This window comes from Coccidioides posadasii, chromosome 2 (genome assembly GCF_018416015.2).
Source record: "Coccidioides posadasii str. Silveira chromosome 2, complete sequence".
In the NCBI taxonomy this organism is placed as follows: Eukaryota; Fungi; Ascomycota; class Eurotiomycetes; order Onygenales; family Onygenaceae; genus Coccidioides; species Coccidioides posadasii.
In genome coordinates this window covers 4726541-4745444 of record NC_089408.1, presented here as the reverse complement: position 1 = coordinate 4745444, position 18904 = coordinate 4726541, and the positions used below count along the sequence as shown (strand labels likewise).

The following is an 18904-nucleotide window of genomic DNA, read 5'->3' as shown; positions in this document are numbered from 1 at the left end:
AATGCGAGCCATGGGATATAAAAGAGACCGAATATCTAGATTGAAAGGTTCGAGTGGAAAGTGCACCGGTTTTGTCAAACTTGTCCTCGACAACCATTCGTTCCTTTATATTTTCCTTCTGAAGACATTCGCTCGTTTTGACATATTTTTTGTTTCTCGTCAAAGGGATATCAGGTCAGTATTGGAGAGTCCTATGGCTTGAGGATGGGTCGTCCCCTCTATGACGATATAATACTAACCGAGTTGTACAGCATTCCATTCACCCTGTTTCGAAACAATGATGTTTCTTAAGTCCGTTCTCGCCCTAGCGGTCGCTTCAGTCGCGACTGTCCAGGCGGCCCCGGTGAACGAGGAACGTGCAGCTCCTTCTCCTGTCCCTTCCCCGCTCTCTGCTGTCCCAGCCTGGCAGGCTCGTCATGGCCTTACCTCTAAAAAGTATCAGAGCACTTTCGACGACCTCCTTTCTCAAGGCTATCGCCTTACCTATGCCAGCGGATACACCGACAACGACAGTCCTCGATATGCGGGTATCTGGAAGAAGGTATCCACCACTGCATGGCAAGCAACCCATGGCCAGAGCGGCGCTCAATTCGATAAAACCTTCTATAAGCTTCGGGACCAAGGCTATCACCCCGTTGTTTTGAACGGCTACACTGTCAATGGAGATGACAAATATGTATCTATTTGGGATAAATCTAAGACTGGACCATGGGAAGCACGGCGTGAAATGAGCCAGGCGGGCCTCCAAAAGGTCTTCAATGAGTTGAAGAGTAAGGGTTACCGTATGGTTCATGTTAGCGGATATGCTGTTGGCAAAGAGGCTCGATTTGCTGGTATTTGGGAAAAACGGGAATCTGTCGCATGGGAAGTTCGCATTGGACTCACTAGCTCGCAATACCAAACCAAGACGGAGGAAATGAAGGCGAAGGGATTCCGACCTGTCCAGGTCAATGGTTATGCCGTCAACGGAAAAACCTATTATGCTGCTATCTGGGAGAAGGACAACAGTGTTGCCTGGCAGGCAAGACACGGCTTGACTTCCAAGAGATATCAGGAGGAGTTTGATAAGCTGAACAAGCAGGGATATACGCCCATCGTTGTCAGCGGCTATCCTTCCGGAGACGCGGTGAGATACGCAGCTATCTGGGAGAAGAAATGAGGGCTATAAAGACCAAGAGGGATGAAGATATTTAATTACTCTCCAACAACATTGATGAATGGCGGTATACGGCAGCAGGCTGTAAATATTTTCCAACCAAGCACTTTGTGCAAATATATTATTTTGGCAATTGCATCTGTTTGCTCTCTATTTTGTGTTATTGCGGAATACCCTGTAGACAATCGGCAAAATTCCCCTGTCTTGTAAGCTGCCACAGAAAATCAAGAAACTCTGGGAGAGCTACCACAGAGGCATGGGTATTTGTTAATCAATTTCTCTCCAATGCACCCTACCCCGTACAAAATAATAGCTTTGCTTTTCAAGAATCAACATTCGGTTTCCCAATCATTATTCAAAAAAAGGAAAAAAAAGAACTCTTCCGCAATACCTACCATTGGGACCCCATAACAAGCCGACATACTGTCCACAATGGCCCGAAATCATGCCCACATTTCTTTGAACTTTTGGTTGAATTCCGTCTGCAATAACTTGAAGCTCTTTAGCACATTGAGAATTCTCTCGTCTTTCCCACCAATTGCAGACATGGAAACTTCATCCCGAGCTCGTCTCCAATCTTCTAGGTCATTCTCTTTCTTCTTGGATTTTGATTCCACTAACTTAGAAGTCTCTTCCTCTTCTTCGTTTCCTTCCGCTTCGTCCTCCCAACTGTCAGCAACCGCCTTTCTACGAGGCACGGCGACAATAGCTGATGAAGCACTAGTTGTTGATGGCGCTTGTCCTGTCGGAAGATCCGTAGGGTTTGGCTTTCCCGTTGGTACGTTGCTGGCTTCATTCTGAATAGTTTCGACATCCAATTCTTCTTCATTTGCATCACCGGTGCCCATGACATCCAGCATATCGGCGTCCACCACTGGTGAGAGCTTGAGGAGGTTCTCAAAGCTAGTCACAATGGTAGCAAGGACCAGGGAGAAGTCGTTAAGCACAAACCATATATCGCCCTTGCGAATGCCGTTGTATTTCTCGAGGGCCTGATCATTCCCATGCTTGTAGAAATCGTACAGATACGCATTCAGTGGCAACTGGCCTTCTTCGTCGGGAAACACTCCCACATAAGGGACAACAGTCTTCTCCAACCAAACACCATTACGTACCGTTGTGCAAAGATCAGCAATGGTTTCCCAGTTATCTTCATGCCCGGATAAAGCGTAAAACGCGGAAATATAACGGACAGGCCGTGAAAAAGGAGTCTTTAGCGATTCAAGGGACCGGTCCCCCCCGCATTTCATCCCAGTGAGAGGAAGAGTGCAATCTGTCTCTGAAATGTGCTGATCAACAAAGGTTTTGACATACGAGCTATAGATTGAGAGAGTCTCTTGGTTGCTTTGCTTCAGAATCTTGGCTGCCTCTGGTGGTAAATGGGGAAGGACAACCAGCGATGTAGACTTTTTGGATGCCATCTTGAGATTTTCCAAGATTGATGGCCGAATCCATCGACGCCCAAAAAGATGTGACATAACGAGCATCATATTAAGGAGAATTACTTTGGGCCTGCGATTAACATCTTCGCATAAGCGATGGAAATAGCCTCCTTTCAACAATGCATGGAAAGCAAAGCTAGCATTCTCGACGAAATAGAGATGGGACACACAGCCTGCAAAGTTTAGAGGGACACCAGTGGGGCCAAGAAGGTGGCTACGACGTAGGTATTCAATAGAGAATCGCAAGTGGTGCAAAACAGAATGTTTTGCCTCTCCTCCGCCGAGATAGATGCGTGCAGATGACAAAACTGAGTTGATCATCTTCACTGCATTAGGTGCTAGCTTTGATTCATGTAACAACGCAAAAAGGCGAAGAACCAGGCTTGTTGTGATCGGGAAATGCCCATTAAGATCTGGAAGTTTAGAGCTGAGCAAGTGACAGACCTTTGAGTAGGGTAGGCCTTGGAAGACAACATTTCCGAGCATGTCAAAGCCGCGACGACCGGCACGACCGGCAGCCTGACGGAAGTTAAGCGCAGTGAGAAAAACAGAGTCACCTGAAAAAACAACAGTTTTGCATGGCATGTTGATACCGAGAGCGAGAGTTCCAGTGGCTATCACCACGCGCAGGTATCCCTTACGGAAAAGCATCTCACAAACCTGACGATATTTACGGTTCATACCCGCGTGATGAACACCAATACCACGGCGTAAAGCTTTGATTAGCCACTCATCAGATCGTCCTCTCAATCTGAAAGCATACTCATCAAATTCTGAGGGTGTGAGCTTCTTAAGATCCGCAAAATGGAATCCATCCACTGGAGCTGTAGGGTCGAATAGCTCATAAGAGCTGGTCTCAGGGCTCAGTGTTTCTCGCATACGATCCTCTTGTGATATGCCATCGCCCTCATCTTTTCTTTTACCTTTCTTTTTCGCTTCTGCTGGGTTTTTCTTAGCTAACTTCTCCTCAGAACTTTTCCAAGCCTCCCAACCAGCAAGTTTATCTTTCCAGGCAGAACTCGAGTCTTTCCATTGTTTCTCAGCATTTTCGAGCTGCTCGAGGAGATGGCGGCACATGTCCTCACAACCACTTCGATCATAATTAAAAAAGAGTGCTGGAAGACCTCCTTGCTCATGCAGCGAGCACGCCAAAGGGAGAGTCGTGTTCAAGTAGTGGCGCGCAATAACCTTTCTTGGATTTTCTGATGTCGTGATCTTTCCAGACGAGATTTGAACCTCCGGCCGGCTTGCAGCACGCACGGAATGTTCTAGATCCCCTAGAACCATTTCAAATGGCGATTTTGGATCCTCAATCCAAGTCTTCAGCAGGGCCTTTAGTTTTGCTTCCCAGTGGACAATGTCGACCTTGCGAATAACGTTAGGCAGAGCGACCGCGGGGTCAAGATATTTTTCAACTGGAAAATCTTGACTTTGATATTTCATCATAGCCCTCCATAACATCCAGCAATCGCGAGCTTCAAGAGTTAGGTCGTCCGGCATTCCTCTCAAACGATCCACTACCAGAGATGCTACTGGGTGCATAAACGCCATCCCAGCCGCATTGTCAAGGCCGGGGGGGAAATGGAACAGAGGCTGGAAGGCCATTAAAAAGAAACCTCTTGGGTGGTTTGTACACATATTTTCGAAGATCAGAGTAACGGTGGCTGTGCTCGATCATTGTGAGATCGATGCCGTTCGCCTTTTGGGTCATTTGGAGCCATTTACAAAACTTTTGTGGGTTTCCAATTGTGGCTGAAAGCGCTATAATGGGACAAGGGGCAAGAAGAAGGAGCTGTTCCCATACAACACCATCGTCAACTTGACCAATACAGTGTACTTCATCAAAAATGATTCTCTTCACTCGCGACGACCATGAGGTCGCATTCGCCGGTGAGAGGAGCATTATTTGCAGGATATGCGGGACTGTGACCAGAACCTGGCAACCTGTAGGGTTATTTATGCGGTAGTCGCGTGTGTGTATGCCCCATACAGACTTCCCACCGTGTTTGAACGATTTGGAGAATCGAGCCTGAATTTCTGCAGCAATTTGGTTGACAAGTGCTTTGGTTGGAGCAACGTATACCAAAACGCCGTCGTCATCATCTTCGAGGACCTTTTTCATAGCATAAAATCTAAGATGCGGTGTTAGCACTGCCAGCCAAAGATACGTAAATCATAATCTAGGAAAAGAAACAATAAAGGGAGGTAACTCACGAGATAAAGGTCTTTCCTGCGGAGGTGGGTGCAACCACAAATAAGCTCCTCTTCGCGTCAATCTCATCTAATACTTTACGTTGCCACTCATCTGGCTCGAAGTCGCGGACACGAGGATCGGGTGCCGAGCCCATATTCCTATCCAAAAATGGAGCAGCATGGAGCAGTTGAAACTCGGTAGGCGACAGCCCAATATCCAAGCTTCCCACTTTTCCCGAAGGAAAGACCGGAGAACTGACAGATGATTTTGATAATTTTCGCCCTGGATGAATGTCAAGCTCTGCTGGTAGTCCAAGGGCCTTAATGGTGTTGGTAAGGTATGAGGCAATCTCTAATGTGATAGCTTCCTTCATTTTCGCCATGCTACAAACCATATCCCAAATAAAGGCCGCGATATGGAGGAAACGACGCCGTTCACCAGCGACACATTTGGCTATCCATAACTCGACCAAGATGCTAAGCAGGTAGATCGAAACTTCAGCTTGGATGATTGCCCGCTTGTGACTTGGACGAGTAGCAAGATACTGCTTCGCCTTAAGAAAGCGTGTTGCGGGTTGAGTCTCTTTGTCGAATATGGCCTTCATGGCTATCCATATTTGAATTTGCTTTTCAACCATTTCGCTGCGCTTTTTCTCATTTGCGGCTGCAGCAACATCCTTTACAGAAGGTTTATTTTTAGCGCTAGATTTCGTGGAGCCTTTTTTCTCCTTAAATTTAGGAGGCGGATGCTCTATAGCCTTCGATGAACTTGATGGCTTTGGCTTCGTATCCTTCCCGGAGCGCACAAATACCGTCTCCGGCTCAAGCAATCCGCCTGTGGCGTTGGTTAAGCTGGCTGCATAATCCCTCATCTCAGCCATGAAGAACTGGTTACGTCGTTTTGCAAAAAAAGCCTGCTTCTCTGTCATTTTCATGGCGTTACTCTTGCCACCAACTGCATGATGGTGATTATGCCAGTGGCTGAGCTCTTTGAACACCCTAAAGGTCTCCTTCTTCATATTCGGGTCTTCAGATTTATCAAGTAATAGATGAACAGGAGCGAGATGGGTATTAAAGACAGGGTGGCTGAAGGGGAGAACCGGTTTGGTGCTCTTGTCTGTGGGAACAGTTTTGCCCTTTTCGAGTTCCTGTTTTGTCGCTTGATCCCCTATGGAAAGTTAGAGATTAGGAGAGGAACATAGGGTAAAGCTTGATTCACCTAGAGCTAATGGTTCGAGCTGTAAGCAAACACCGCAGAGGCGCTCCAGACAGGATGCGAGAGTGTCAAATTTTGAAATGACCGAAGGCTCAAAACTAGCACGGGTAGCATGTCTACCTAAGGAATGGAAGAAGAGCCGGCCATCGATCAAGTCTGCAAGGTCACAGCGTATAAAGTTATCTGTAACAACTTTTCTCCACGAATTGGACGTGAGGACCATGTGTGCAGCACCAACGAAGCTCTCAAAATAGTGACTTCCTGTGACTATGTCTGCAGGTTTGACTACACGATCAGTGAGACGGCACTCATGCATCAGAGCTGCATGCAAGATCAAAGCACATGAAGCTTTCGTCTCTCCAGCACTCAGGAGGCCGGATTTGAACATCAAACTCAGAGTCACAATGAGCACTAGTTCTCTTTGGCTTAGACCCGCACCTTGATAGCGGTCCACACTATCCAAAAGCTTTTGGATAATTTCTCTGTTTTCAGAGCTACCTAATTGTTCGAAGATTTCGGCTGGACTTGAGCGAGTAAGTTGTAGAAAAGGGATCTCTCTGGCGGAGTTAGGCTCCAAATCGGAGTCGCTATCTGCATCCTCGAAGCGGCTGTCAGAATGAAGCGTCTCACCAGCGAGCCTCCGAGATATTTTCTTGGCTACCAGAGAATTTCCTTCGATAATCATTGCCATAACCTGCATATTATTCTGTATTAGCTCTTGGACTTTTCTAACAGCGGGATTAGGTTCAGTGGACGACCTTCGTATCCCGACATTCTATACCATTGACCAGAGCTATATTATAACCCCGACCAACAAACCAATTTATCATATATCGAAATCCGAGAGCATGTATGGGCCCTTGAATCGAACTTTTGTCCGAGGCATCCTCATCGTCTATTTCTTCCGAACCATCTGCGTCTGGAGATTCAACTAGGGAAAGGATGCCCGTTTCGTCATCGAGTTCCTCCACGACATCATCGCCATCGTTGTCGTCATCTTGATTATCGTCAACAGAGCCGGAACTAGAACCATGCCCAGGCACCATCTTAGAAAAGGCACCGTCATGGCACATGATGAAATAAGTCGCCGAAGTAGTCAAGTAATTCAAGAAGTCAGTGGACCAATATGAATCGAACAGCTTGACCTTGATAGAAGGAACGGCTGTGCTAAGATTACCTTGCAAATGCTGCACTATAGCTTCCCGAGCTAGAAGACACTTGCAGTAGACATCTCGGGTAGCATTCGGAGGCACACAAAGCTGAGCATGCTCCTTAAAAAAGACAAGGTGAAAGTTACACTTTCGCTGGTGTAATCCCTGAAGGAACTTTTCTAGGATGTAGGTTGCGTGGAGCAGCTGGAACCCGGGGTTGAAGTCTAGCTGCTTGTCCGAAAATACGTGAAGGAGAAGCGAGTCGCCTTCGATTATGAAGAGTTCATCGCCCGCATAATCTCCTACGAGGTCAACGGTTCGAGACCATAGATTTGCGTACCTGGATTTTAGTTTAGAGTGCTAGTTGTCTCATCGTTAGGTTGAGTCCCTCACCAGGCTAAAAGTATGTGTCTCCTTCGCATGCTGAAATGCTAAGGCTCAGAGAGGGCTTTAACAAGATAACACCGTCACAACAGCAAGTTGAGAAGTGTAGCATGTAATGAAATAGCTATAGAATATCAGTATACATAATAGCTGTAGCAGTTAGGTAGGTCGGAAAAGCGAAAGGAAATAGTATAATGGACAAGACATGATGTTTGTCCATTAGAACTACTTATTTTCCATTGTGTGCAGAACTCGCCAAAAAAAGAGTGCTGGAGACATATTTCCCTGGTAATAAATCTCAGAGAGAAAGATAAATTGATATAGATACCGAGTATTGAGTATATCAATGTATACTAAGAGCTATATACACTCTGCCTCTCAACAATAGTATTGCAATTGCCGTTCGAGGGGCATTTCTAGCGTCCAGACTGCGAGTCCAGGCGCAATCGGGTATATTGTACCAGGAGTATGGTGAAGGTCAGATTCGCAAAAATAAGAATGGTGAAGCAAAAGAAAGAAAGGCCGATGTAAGATTTCGTTGTCCTTGAAGCTTGGTGGTGACGTCTGATAAACACGCGGAACTTCGATGCCCCACGGGAGGGGTTGGATCCATCCATAGATCGTTGGGCCGGAACAAGCTTTCGCCGGCTGGCCGCCGCGTCGAAGTCGGGACCGGCAACCTTGGCCAATTCCACCGGGATGTTTTCGGTACGCTAGAAGGGGAACTCATGACATATCACAAGCAGGATTAAGGAGAAATTAAAAGTAGAGCGAAAGACCATCAAGAAATTTGCCTCCAAGTTCCATCTCAATGCCTTAGGCCACTCATCAGCTAGTTATTTATGGCCACTATGAACTAAGAACCAAATGCCTTATAGTGTGTGACAGTTAACCAGTTGTTACTGGGAGATTGTACTCTGTACGAAGCACACAATTTATTATCCAGTACTTGTGACTATCTGATTAGGTACAGGCCTCCACTTCTGGCTAACTAACTATCAGGATTACATGCCTGGTGGCTCCTCGGAAGATATCAACCAAAACAAACACCAAAGAATGAACTTCAGTTGAAGGAATGTACAGAGTACCTGCGAAAACAACTGAATGACAGACGATCTTCATATCAACGACAAATCCTGCTAGTAGTACGTCCGTGCCAGCATACTTCTTCGCGTGCAACACAAATAAATGCATTGTGAGGTCCGACCTTCAACAGCATCCAACCATTTATGGTTAACAGTTTGCAGTTTAAGGACACAATGAAACTCAAGTGTAATTTGTATTTTGGACACGCACTTGCTAATCAATGCTGTTATTTTCAAATCCTTGCCCTGGTGCTGAGGCACGTGGCTGCAAGTCACAACCTTCACTGTACTTCTTGTGGCGTTAAGCGAATGCTATGTGGCACTTGTATGCACTAGTCCTATTTGTTGTTCGCGAACCGTTAACTAGCCCATGCTAAACAGCCCACATCTTTGAGCCGGAGTTTCGGCGTGGGGCGATACGATTGAGCGGCGACTTCAAGCCGAAGCATGGCCGTCAATACTGTAGTTACTCAAATGAAAATTTGTCGATAAGCAATCAGTCAAGTTATTACCACCATATCCGATCCGCAAACATACTGGCGGGAAACAAGAAAAGCATGTCGGGCCTGCCGAGTATTCGCCACGCAACGAAACAAGGTACGGGAGTTAGCCGTTATGCCGAGCGGTTATCCCGCTCTCAGCAACTCCGCTCGCATCCTTCTCATTCCCTGGCGAAAAGATTGGCCCTTGTTTGATTGACTAACTGCAGCATAAACAAAGTACAGATGTTCCCACCATCCTAGCATTCATCAAAGCAGGCGCCTCGGACACCAACTCTCTGGACCTCGTCAAGGCCACGGAATCCACCCTCGAGCAGACACTCATCTTCGAAGGACCGTCGGACCAAGCGGCCTCACAATCTCCTAGGCCAGGATACGCGAGGGTTATTCTCCTCATCGCTCCCGAAGGCGAAACTGCTGGCATGGCGGTGTATTACTATAACTACTCCACCTGGCGTGCAGAACCAGGAGTGCTCCTAGAAGAGCTCTATGTGAGACCAGAGTATCGACGGAGAGGCTATGCTAGACAATTGATCAGAGAATTAGCCAAGGAATCAAAAAGAATCAATGGTTCGAAAGTGGAGTGGGTATGTCTGCGGAATAATGCACCGGCCCTGAAATTGTATGAGAGTCTGGGAGCGATCCGCAAGGAGGATTGGGTGACACTTTGGATATATGGGGATGCGCTAGATAAACTGGTAGGGGAAGAATAATGGTTTGACTTATATTCCAGAATAACGAAGATAATGGCCCTATCCGTTGTGGTTGAATGTGCTTGTTTTCATTTCCTAATATCAAACATATAGAGGCCGCCCGAGGGACTTTTAGTCCCGAGAAGAATGCATGGAGGATGCACGGTGTAGAGTTTATATTCCTTTTCAATGGGAATCCCACTCATAAAGTGATATTAAGAACCGGGTGAAGCTGGCAACTTGGCAGCTAGACAACGTTTGGGGCATGTCTTTGATGAGCCATGGAACCAGTCAGAGCCTCTCCTACAGCCGCCAGAGCTCAGGATAACGTTTGTTTCGGAGTTAATAAATCTTTTCTCGTCTTTGCCTAGGAGTTGTCGCTCATGGGCTGTTAAGTGGCCCATGATTGGGGGGATAGAGGCTAGATCTTCTCGGAGACACTCCGATTTGGTCTTACGTGCACGTACAAACGCCAGTGGCATCATAAAAGAGACGTAGCTAACACAACGATCCAAGGATCCAAGGCATGGTTAGAAGGCTGCAGCAGATCTGCCTGGCTCCCCTTCAAATGCACTAGGTCACGAAATTTTTTGTCAGGAACACGTGCAGATAGTCAGCTATGGTGCCCAAAAGATATCAAATGTATCCTGATTTGCCAGCAACCTGCTAACTTACGTATCCCTTGTCGAAAATCTTCCGGTTGAATAGGATAGAAAAGCCTTGGTTTACAAGCAGCCATCGACTCTTCCTTGCCATCAGGCAGGCTTATCCAATGATATCGAAGTCATTCCATCAAAACCGGCATCTCGCAACCAAAGGTGTTGGTTGATGATTTGTCCAAGGTCAGGGAGTTGGCGCAACCGTGGCTAGGCAATTGGGTAAAATCTGCTCGAAGTTTTGAATAAAGGTGCGAGTATATCAAGGATACACGGAAGCTCGAACTTGTGATTAACGAGATCAAACCCTCCAACGGCTTTGAAAGCACGGTGAGGAGGACTGACCGGTAACACCCGGCCTGGGATCGACGCTTGTTAACAACAGGGCCCTATAGACTTTAATAGTATTAGCCTTGCGTTGAATCTTCCAATCCACAGCCGTTAAACCAAAGCTTAACTTTCAGGGCTGATAATCGTTGACGAAACCGCACCACTTGAGAGGCTTTTGCTCGCAAGGAGCCTCGGAAACTTCAAGACCTGGGATGGTCTTTCAAAGCCACAGAAGAATTTTCACTCTGCCCAGCCGGCACCATCCATGCTTGTCGTAAGCCTTATTGATTTTTCCTCTTTTTTTTTTTTTTTTGGCGTTCCGATGGTTACATTTCCAGAAGTCCATCTATATAGAGTCCTCGGGCGCTCAGTTTGAACACAAGATCTCCTTTTAACACCTTTCCAGCAATAACATATTTCGAATATTGATATTAGGAAAAGCATCATATCACTTCTTTCACTACTTCTTTTCCCTGAGATATCCGATTTTCGTCGCGTATCTCTTTCATCTCACATTCCAATTTCTTTTCCAACTGCATCTGACTACGAGCAGTTCAGCTCGTAGTTTCCACAGCTCTGGCGACCGTTAAGCAATTCGTTCCATCAGCTGGCACATGCGTGCTAGCTGTTGTTCTAGTACAGCAGCTGAAGCCACCATAGAATGACCGCAACCGTTACTGACCGGTGGTGCTCATATTTTGCTATTGTTATTCGAGTCGCTTGTGGATTTTAACTCACCCGGATGGAGGCTGCTCACAGCTATCTTGGCTATCTTGACAGGATTGTGTCCAGACAAGGAAAGACAAACAGTGGCAGCCACATTCGAAGCGGGAAATCTCTCTTTTATTGTTTAGACTCAAGACCAAGATCATCCGGACGGCAACATGCGCTTCCTTCTAAGACGCTTGAGCAAATGGCCTGGAGGTCAGAAAGTCGAACCAGAAAACCGACAAAATGGTAAGTAGACCGCCCTAGACGTCGGTTACGTCTCCTATCAGGACCTAAGATCGCCCAAATATAGTTAATAGGACCACCCACGCCAATTGGTGGCACATGCCTCTCGCGAAAGACTCGACATCTCCTTCGATCCTGCGAGCATTTGCCTCCATTCCTCCAGATTCTGCCCTTGGGTATATGCAATCATGCCGGCAAGGTCTCAGCCAAGCTGAAGCCGACGCACGCCTAAAAATCGCTGGTCCCAATGTTCTCAGTTCTAAAAATCCTCCGCCGTGGTGGAAGTTACTACTTCTAATTCTGCCCAATCCGTTTACCATTCTGCTGGTATTTTTAGCAATCATCAGCGTCGCGACGCCTCAGCCGGACTGGGTGAGTCCCTTATACTCCGACTTATCATTCGGACATTTTTGCTAATATAAAGAAGAAAACTTTCGTTATACTTATGGTGATGATCTTGATATCCTCTGCTGTACGCTTCTGGCAAGAATATCGTAGTAGCATCGCAGTCATCAAGCTCCAGTCTTCGGTCAGCGCAGACACAAAGGTTCGGCGACAATGCCCAACTTCGGGCAAATTCTTGGATGGCACGCAGACTTCAGAGTCCACAATTCATGTCAAAGATATTGTGCCGGGGGACATTGTCATCATCCGGCCCGGTCTCACTGTGCCTGCCGACTGTTTAATATTGGAGGCGTCATCCCTATACATCAGCCAGTCAACGTTGACTGGGGAAAATGAGCCGTTGCGCAAGACTCCTAATCTGCAGCCTGCGAAATTTGAAAAGGACGATCCCAGGTTCTTCGAACTTGAGAATGTCGCCTTCATGGGGACGAGCGTCATTTCTGGCAGTGGGCTAGGCTTGGTGTTGAGAACTGGTGATGGTGAGTGTGCTTCTGATAGTAAAATTCGAATATGGTTGCTGACGTTATTAGATTCGTTCATTGCGACAATAATGAAGCAACTGAACAAGAAGCGGCCTGTGAATTCCTTCCAACGAGGGATCCGGAACGTGACCTACATGTTAATTGGGTTCATGCTCACGATGGTGCCGATTGTGAGTGACTTCCGTAAATATACTAACTTGTATACTGATGCACTACAATATAGGTTTTGGGAATTTCCGGAAAGACAACTGGAAACTGGGGAAATGCGGCCTTATTCAGCTTGAGTGTTGCAGTAGGGCTTGTCCCCGAAATGCTTCCGGCCATTGTGAACACAAACCTCGCGAAGGGAGCTTTCAGTCTTTCCAAGAAAAAGACCATCGTTAAGCGTCTCGACTCAATCCAGAACCTGGGAGGAATGTCAATTCTGTGTAGCGATAAGGTAAGTTTTGCTCAACTCCTTGGGACAGAAGTCAGCAAACTAATTCGTCTTTGTACAGACTGGGACACTGACAAAGGACGAAATCACGCTTTCTGACTATCTCGATTGCTCAGGTGTGAGGAACCGGGGAGTATTCCAATTAGCCTTTATCAACGCCAAGTGTCAAGAAATTCAAGGGACAAGCATTGACTCTGCCATTATCAACTTCCAATCGCGAGAGCCAATGCAGATACCGCCTTACGAGGCGGTTTCCGAGATTGCTTTCACCTTTGAAAGACGGCGATCAAGCTGCATTATTCGAGGACCAACCAAGAAACTCAAATTGGTCTGTAAAGGAGCATACGAGGAAGTGCTAGCTCTTTGTACGTCTGTTCGTGATGGGGCTAAGACTTTGAGCTTATGTGCAGAATGGCACAAAAAGCTTGCCGCCCAGGCTGAACGCCTCAGCTCTGATGGGTTTAGAGTGATTCTGGTGGCCACTAGGGAAGTTAAAGATTCCGAGATGGGCAACGAAGATTTCATTGAAGATGACCTAGAATCCAGCCTAACTTTGGAAGGTTTCCTGACATTCCTCGACCCACCAAAAGAAGATGCCGCAGCTTCAATTCAACGGCTGCAAAGATTGGGAGTAGATGTCAGGATTCTCACTGGTGACAACATGCCAATCGCTCTGAGGCTCTGCCAATTGCTAAACCTCGTCAGTTACGTCAGCGAAGGAGACGCTCAGGCCATAACGGGACCGGAATTGGCGAGGTTAGAAGGAACAGACCAATTCCACGATGTGATCAGAACATGCAAAGTATTCGCGAAGCTAAGTCCGGCTCAAAAGGGGCAAGTCATTTTGAGCTTAAAGGCGAATGGAGATTGCGTCGGAATGCTCGGTGACGGGATTAATGACTGTGTTGCATTGAGATTCGCGGACGTTGGAATTTCTGTTGATTCAGGAGCAGGGGTTGCGAAAGACTGCGCCGACGGTAAGATCTCGCCTTTTAGACAAGACTTAAGTAATTGTCTACTGACTTTGGGCAGTAATCCTCACCGAAAAGGGCCTCAACATAATCGTGGATGCTGTGACCATGGGTAGAGTGACCTACGGGAACACAATCAAGTATATCAAGGTAGGGCGCCTTCAATTGTTTCATAATATCGGGCTGACACAAAAGCAAGATGGTTGCCTCGTCCAACTTCGGCAATGTCTTCAGTATCCTCATTGCCAGCGCATGGCTTCCATTTGAACCGGTATGCACAGCTCTTAAAGCTAACCCTGGGGAGATGCTAATTGTTCTCCTTGTATCCAGATGACGAGCTTGCAGCTTCTTATCCAAAATTTGCTCTATGATATCAGTCAGATCGCAATTCCCTGGGATCGAATGGACGAAGAGTACTTGCAAGAGCCCAAAAAATGGGACGCCATTGGTGGGTTCCACTTTAATATATCGCTTGGTTCCCTTTGTCAACTAATGTGTGACGTAGACTTGCTCCGATTCATCATCGTCCTTGGGCCAACGAGCTCCACCATCGACGTGTTGACGTTCTGCCTTGGGTGGTTCTACTACAACATTCGCACCGCCGACGATCCGGAGGCTGTAAAGCTATTCCGCACTCACTGGTTCCTGCAAGGGTAAGTCAGCTCGTTCCAGCCACGCTTCGCTCCAATTTTATCTCAGTACGCTCGAAACACATCAATTAATCGTGTTCACTTGCAGTCTTCTCACGCAAACCATAATTGTCCATCTTTTGCGAACTGCTAAAATTCCTATCATTCAAAGCCGCGCGGCTCGGGCCATGGTGGCATCCACGACTATAATCATGGCGGTTGGTTTTGTTCTCCCGTATATTCCGCTATTCCAGGCCGCCCTTCGGTTTGTCAACCCGGCAGCAACTTTTGTAGGATTCCTCGCCGCGGAGCTACTGTTGTACTGCCTTGAGGTACAACTAGTGAAAGTGATATATAAACGGATTTTCAAAACATGGCTATAATCGATTCGCTGCAAGGGGGCCCGCCAATGTGCCAAAAGCGAGCTTGGAGACAAGAAGGCAGTTATTTCAACAATAATTTGCCACTTCGCGATAGTAGTGACAAAGAAACAGGAAACATGGGGAGGTTCAACACATGTGAGGTTTCCGAACCGTGTTCTGAGTTTGTCTTGCTATGCTGTTATGGAATGAGTTTGTTTTAGCTTGTGGACGTGCTGATCCAGCTTCAAAGTTGAAAGGGATGTAATAATTTGTTCATTAATTTGCGAAGTTTGCCTTTTCATAGCTAAACAAATTCGATAATCAAAATAGGAAGGATTTGGCACACATTTCCCACGAGAAAATGGGCCACAGAGATCGGCTCACCTCAGCAGTACCTTATCCAGGCCTATATTTAGAGTTGCACAGAATCACGGTTTCGAAGTGAAAAAGGTAGCATTTCACACTGGGGCCCATACAGCCTAGAGATAGAGAAAGACCAGTAGTTTTCATTGCTCGGATAATCAACCGCTTATATTTCCGAGCAGTTTAGCTCGCCGTTTCTTGAGATAGCTAACCTTCATCAAACACTCCATGGAATTAGCTTGTGGAAGTGCTTTGCCGCATCCAATCTATTAATTTAGCGGTAAGCTGGCCGGTATGGAGGATCGTAAGCGAATTGGTTTCGTGTGGAGTTGGTCGTAAAAAGGGGTCACTCTAGTATTTCTTTCCATCAATCGATATTATCACCATGGAGGTTAGCTGAAAAGCTGGAAAATTGGAAGATTTTGTCGATGGGTTCTGATAGTCAAGTGTCGCCGGCTAAGCTTCAATATGGCATGCTGTAGTTTGCTCCGTATGGAATAACCAAGCGCCAGTTGTCAGCCGCAAACCCATGTTCGAATTTTTCATTTGTATGTGTTCAAAGCGCTGGACATTGTAGATATTTATATTTCTTTTCAATACTGAGGGCCGTCATGTAGCACCGTTGTGATTCCACCCCCATTGCTTCAGCAGCTGTTCCGCACGGTATTCAGTCGCCCAGCCAAGGTCACTTTCGATTTCTCGAAGTAATCGTAAAACAGTCATCCTTTCTCGATCGTCAGTAAGGTGTATACCGCTGAGGAATAGCGGCTGGACAGAGTTTATCCGTGCAGAAGCGTCTGGCCTAGACAAAGATATCCCACATATCTCAAGACAATGGAAGCGGATCTCGGCTTCCACCGACCGATGGGGATTTTCTTGGCCGGCTACTGTACCTCTGAAGGCGGTTGGTTCAGGTGGTTTGTTCACAAGTAGCAGGATTCGAGCCATGTGGTAATGCTGCATTGCTGACGCACACATGGGAATGCTATACCAAATTTCTTGGAAGGGGTGCGGTTCTTCGTTCGCTTTCAACGATGAGGGCGGGTGGTAAACCCGCGCACACGGTTTGAATGCATCTGACAATCCTCGATACCATACATCGACCTCAGTTCGTAGCTGTTGCCACCGGGCCATTAAAGCAGTCTCTGTTCGCCGCGCATTGCTATCGTCGGTTGCTAGATAATTAACAATTTTTGAAGACAACCAGACTAGGGCATTTGAGATCATGTCTTCCATCATGACATCCTCTCCCTCCTGGTAGCAAACGGATGTATTACTCGGTTGAACATATCCCATGTCATTTAACAGGAGCCCTGCCTCTGTCCATAAAGTCAGATCATCTGTGTCCAATCGGCATTTACACTTGTTAATAACTAAGAACAGTTAGCTCATTTACGCTCAAAAATATCGAAAGACTAGTCTTACAAGCTGATAGATAGTCTTGCCTGGCAAAATTCCAAAACGTTGCCCTCCTAGCCTTGGAAAAGCTGGCTTTCCGTAAGGGAGGTCGAGGCGTTTCTCCAGGGGATACACATTGTTCAAGTGGCATCATCCCAACTTCTGCAATATCTAATAGTGATTTTACTCCACTCAAATGCCGATCCCATGCCGGCCCTGTTGCGTCCAAAAATTCGTACACGGACAAGATAGCTGTAGCAGCTAGAACTTCATCAGAATTCGCGCTCGACATTCGGCTGTTTGAAAACCTCCGCCGTCGCTTATAAGGATGACTCTGTTCATCTGCACTGCACAGTTCCGCTGCTTGCCACTGTCCTAAGCCTTCCGCAGTGCTAATCGGAAGACCTTGCCCGTCATGTTGTAACGCTTCCATGAGTAGTTGGATAGCTTTTTCGTAATATTTAGCTCCATGGAAATACCAGTCAACCCTGTCTGCATCTGGCCATATTTCCATGCTTGCTTGTCTGCTGCAGACACCACCAACGTTGCCCTTGGCTCCCTTGACTCTACCAAGTTGTTTTGCGGCATAGGCGCAGGCGGCGTACTTCAGAAGAGGATTCGAAACGGCCTTAATGGGTACGTGCGATGCAAAATAAGAGCCTAGATCGAAAAGGTCCATCCTGGGAAACGTTTTAGATATAGGACATAATCGCATATTAAACACGTACACTCACCACTGTCCGGGAGATTCTGAGAAATGCCGGAGTAAGAATGCAATCTCATGGTCAGTTTCGACGGGCCTTGTCTGGGAACCAATGACCCTCTGGTGAAAAGGGGACTCTCTGCGATCGCTGGGTGCGTGAAGGCTTGGATCGATTGGTGGAGAAATTGATGTAGACGGATTAAGAAGGAAATTTATGTTATTATTCGATGCGATTGATATTGAAGGGGAAGCAGGATCTGTCATGGATGACCGTATTTGATTCGGAGATGGCATGGATCCCAGCGTATGGTGAGCCTCCGTCTGAGCGAAGGGAATATTGTTATGTACAGTGGAGCTGACGGATATTTGTCCCGTAGTCGCTGGCGGTTGTTGCAAAGTGTATGTGTCTCCCGTGGCGGCCGCGGAAAGGGCCTCAAGACCATGAGTCTGAGTATCTGCTGAGCGAAGATGCTGCAGTCCATTGTTACCCCAAAGATTCGATGGTCGATTTGTAGGTGCGCTCTCGGGCCCCGCAAGAGAAGCCTCCAATTCATCGGCATAAGGATCGGTAACGTCAATAAAAGTCACTGTTCCAACAGTCGTCTGTATTAGCTTCACGTCCCCATCTCGGATAGCCTCAAAATTAACCTATGCGTACCTTGCTTCGGTATCTCCAACCACACACTATTCTCATCAAATGTATTCTTGTACGAATAAAAACCCTTCAGCCTTCCCCTGTCATCTTTATTCATCGACGCATTTTGCTGGTGTCGGAACACGATGCCCTCGCTGGGCCGACATTCCCTCGAGGCCTTCCGGCACTGGGAACACTGGGGCTTTTGTTCATCGCATTTCAGCTTGCGCGCACGACATGTTAGACTAAATAACGGCCAGATAAGTTAGTTTTGAATCTGCCGTCTTCAACGAAGTGAACCCCAACCTTCCAGTTAGCTGTCTCTGGTGCAGGAGGGATTCACTCACCAGCCAGTTCTCGAGCGCATATCGGTATTGATAGTAAGAATGCACCCTGAGCCGACATCCGCAAAGAAAATAAAGGACACCCCCTCTTTGTTGGGTTGAAGGTTGTCGCGCTACACAAGTATCAAGCTGCACCTCGAATGAAAGAAGGGCAAAATATGAGCGCTAGACTCCGAAAGCCCGACTGAGCAGAACATCACCACCAACTCAAGCCCCAGAATAATGCCAAATAATATTCCCTAGCTGAATACGTAAGACTAGACGCAAAACCCAGGGTAGAAAGTGCTAAGAACCTTGAAACACGAACTAAACGGCCCATTATCTCCATTGACTTTATCGAGAACTTGGTCGCGGTGAGGGTGGAGATGTTGAATTCGGCAAAATCGAACCGTCTTGGCCAACTGCCGCCACGACCAAC

The 18904-nt window shown here is 46.9% G+C and overlaps 5 protein-coding genes across 5 annotated transcripts; 3 read left to right on the top strand and 2 right to left on the bottom strand.

Moving 5' to 3' along the window:
* Nucleotides 1-263: 263 nt before the first annotated feature.
* On the bottom strand, nt 264-7580 carry D8B26_003983 (uncharacterized protein; the record flags this gene model as incomplete). Its single annotated transcript, XM_066124328.1, has 7 exons — nt 264-1474; nt 1552-4262; nt 4324-4730; nt 4813-5959; nt 6011-6701; nt 6766-7498; nt 7552-7580. 6 exons carry the CDS (start codon nt 7578-7580, stop codon nt 1600-1602), a joined length of 5670 nt encoding a protein of 1889 aa, XP_065980408.1. The 3' UTR covers nt 264-1474; nt 1552-1599.
* On the top strand, nt 278-1264 carry D8B26_003984 (uncharacterized protein; the record flags this gene model as incomplete). Its single annotated transcript, XM_003071566.2, has 1 exon — nt 278-1264. One exon carries the CDS (start codon nt 278-280, stop codon nt 1157-1159), a length of 882 nt encoding a protein of 293 aa, XP_003071612.1. The 3' UTR covers nt 1160-1264.
* Nucleotides 7581-9184: 1604 nt separating the features above from the next.
* Nucleotides 9185-9840, top strand: D8B26_003982 (uncharacterized protein; the record flags this gene model as incomplete). Its single annotated transcript, XM_003071568.1, has 2 exons — nt 9185-9224; nt 9353-9840. 2 exons carry the CDS (start codon nt 9185-9187, stop codon nt 9838-9840), a joined length of 528 nt encoding a protein of 175 aa, XP_003071614.1.
* Nucleotides 9841-11252: 1412 nt separating this feature from the next.
* D8B26_003981 (uncharacterized protein) lies at nt 11253-15630 on the top strand. The gene is made up of 11 exons (XM_003071569.2): nt 11253-11762; nt 11827-12131; nt 12187-12643; nt 12695-12816; nt 12870-13085; nt 13144-14059; nt 14115-14203; nt 14253-14324; nt 14384-14501; nt 14559-14706; nt 14792-15630. The coding sequence occupies exons 1-11, from the start codon at nt 11690-11692 to the stop codon at nt 15063-15065; spliced, it is 2790 nt and encodes a 929-aa protein (XP_003071615.2). The 5' UTR covers nt 11253-11689; the 3' UTR covers nt 15066-15630.
* A 62-nt stretch (nt 15631-15692) lies between these two features.
* D8B26_003980 (uncharacterized protein) lies at nt 15693-18802 on the bottom strand. Its single transcript, XM_003071570.2, has 5 exons — nt 18490-18802; nt 18167-18387; nt 17540-18095; nt 16833-17485; nt 15693-16780 (listed from the first exon to the last, which is right to left on the bottom strand). Exons 1-5 carry the CDS (start codon nt 18507-18509, stop codon nt 16017-16019), a joined length of 2214 nt encoding a protein of 737 aa, XP_003071616.2. The 5' UTR covers nt 18510-18802; the 3' UTR covers nt 15693-16016.
* Between the last annotated feature and the right edge of the window lie 102 nt (nt 18803-18904).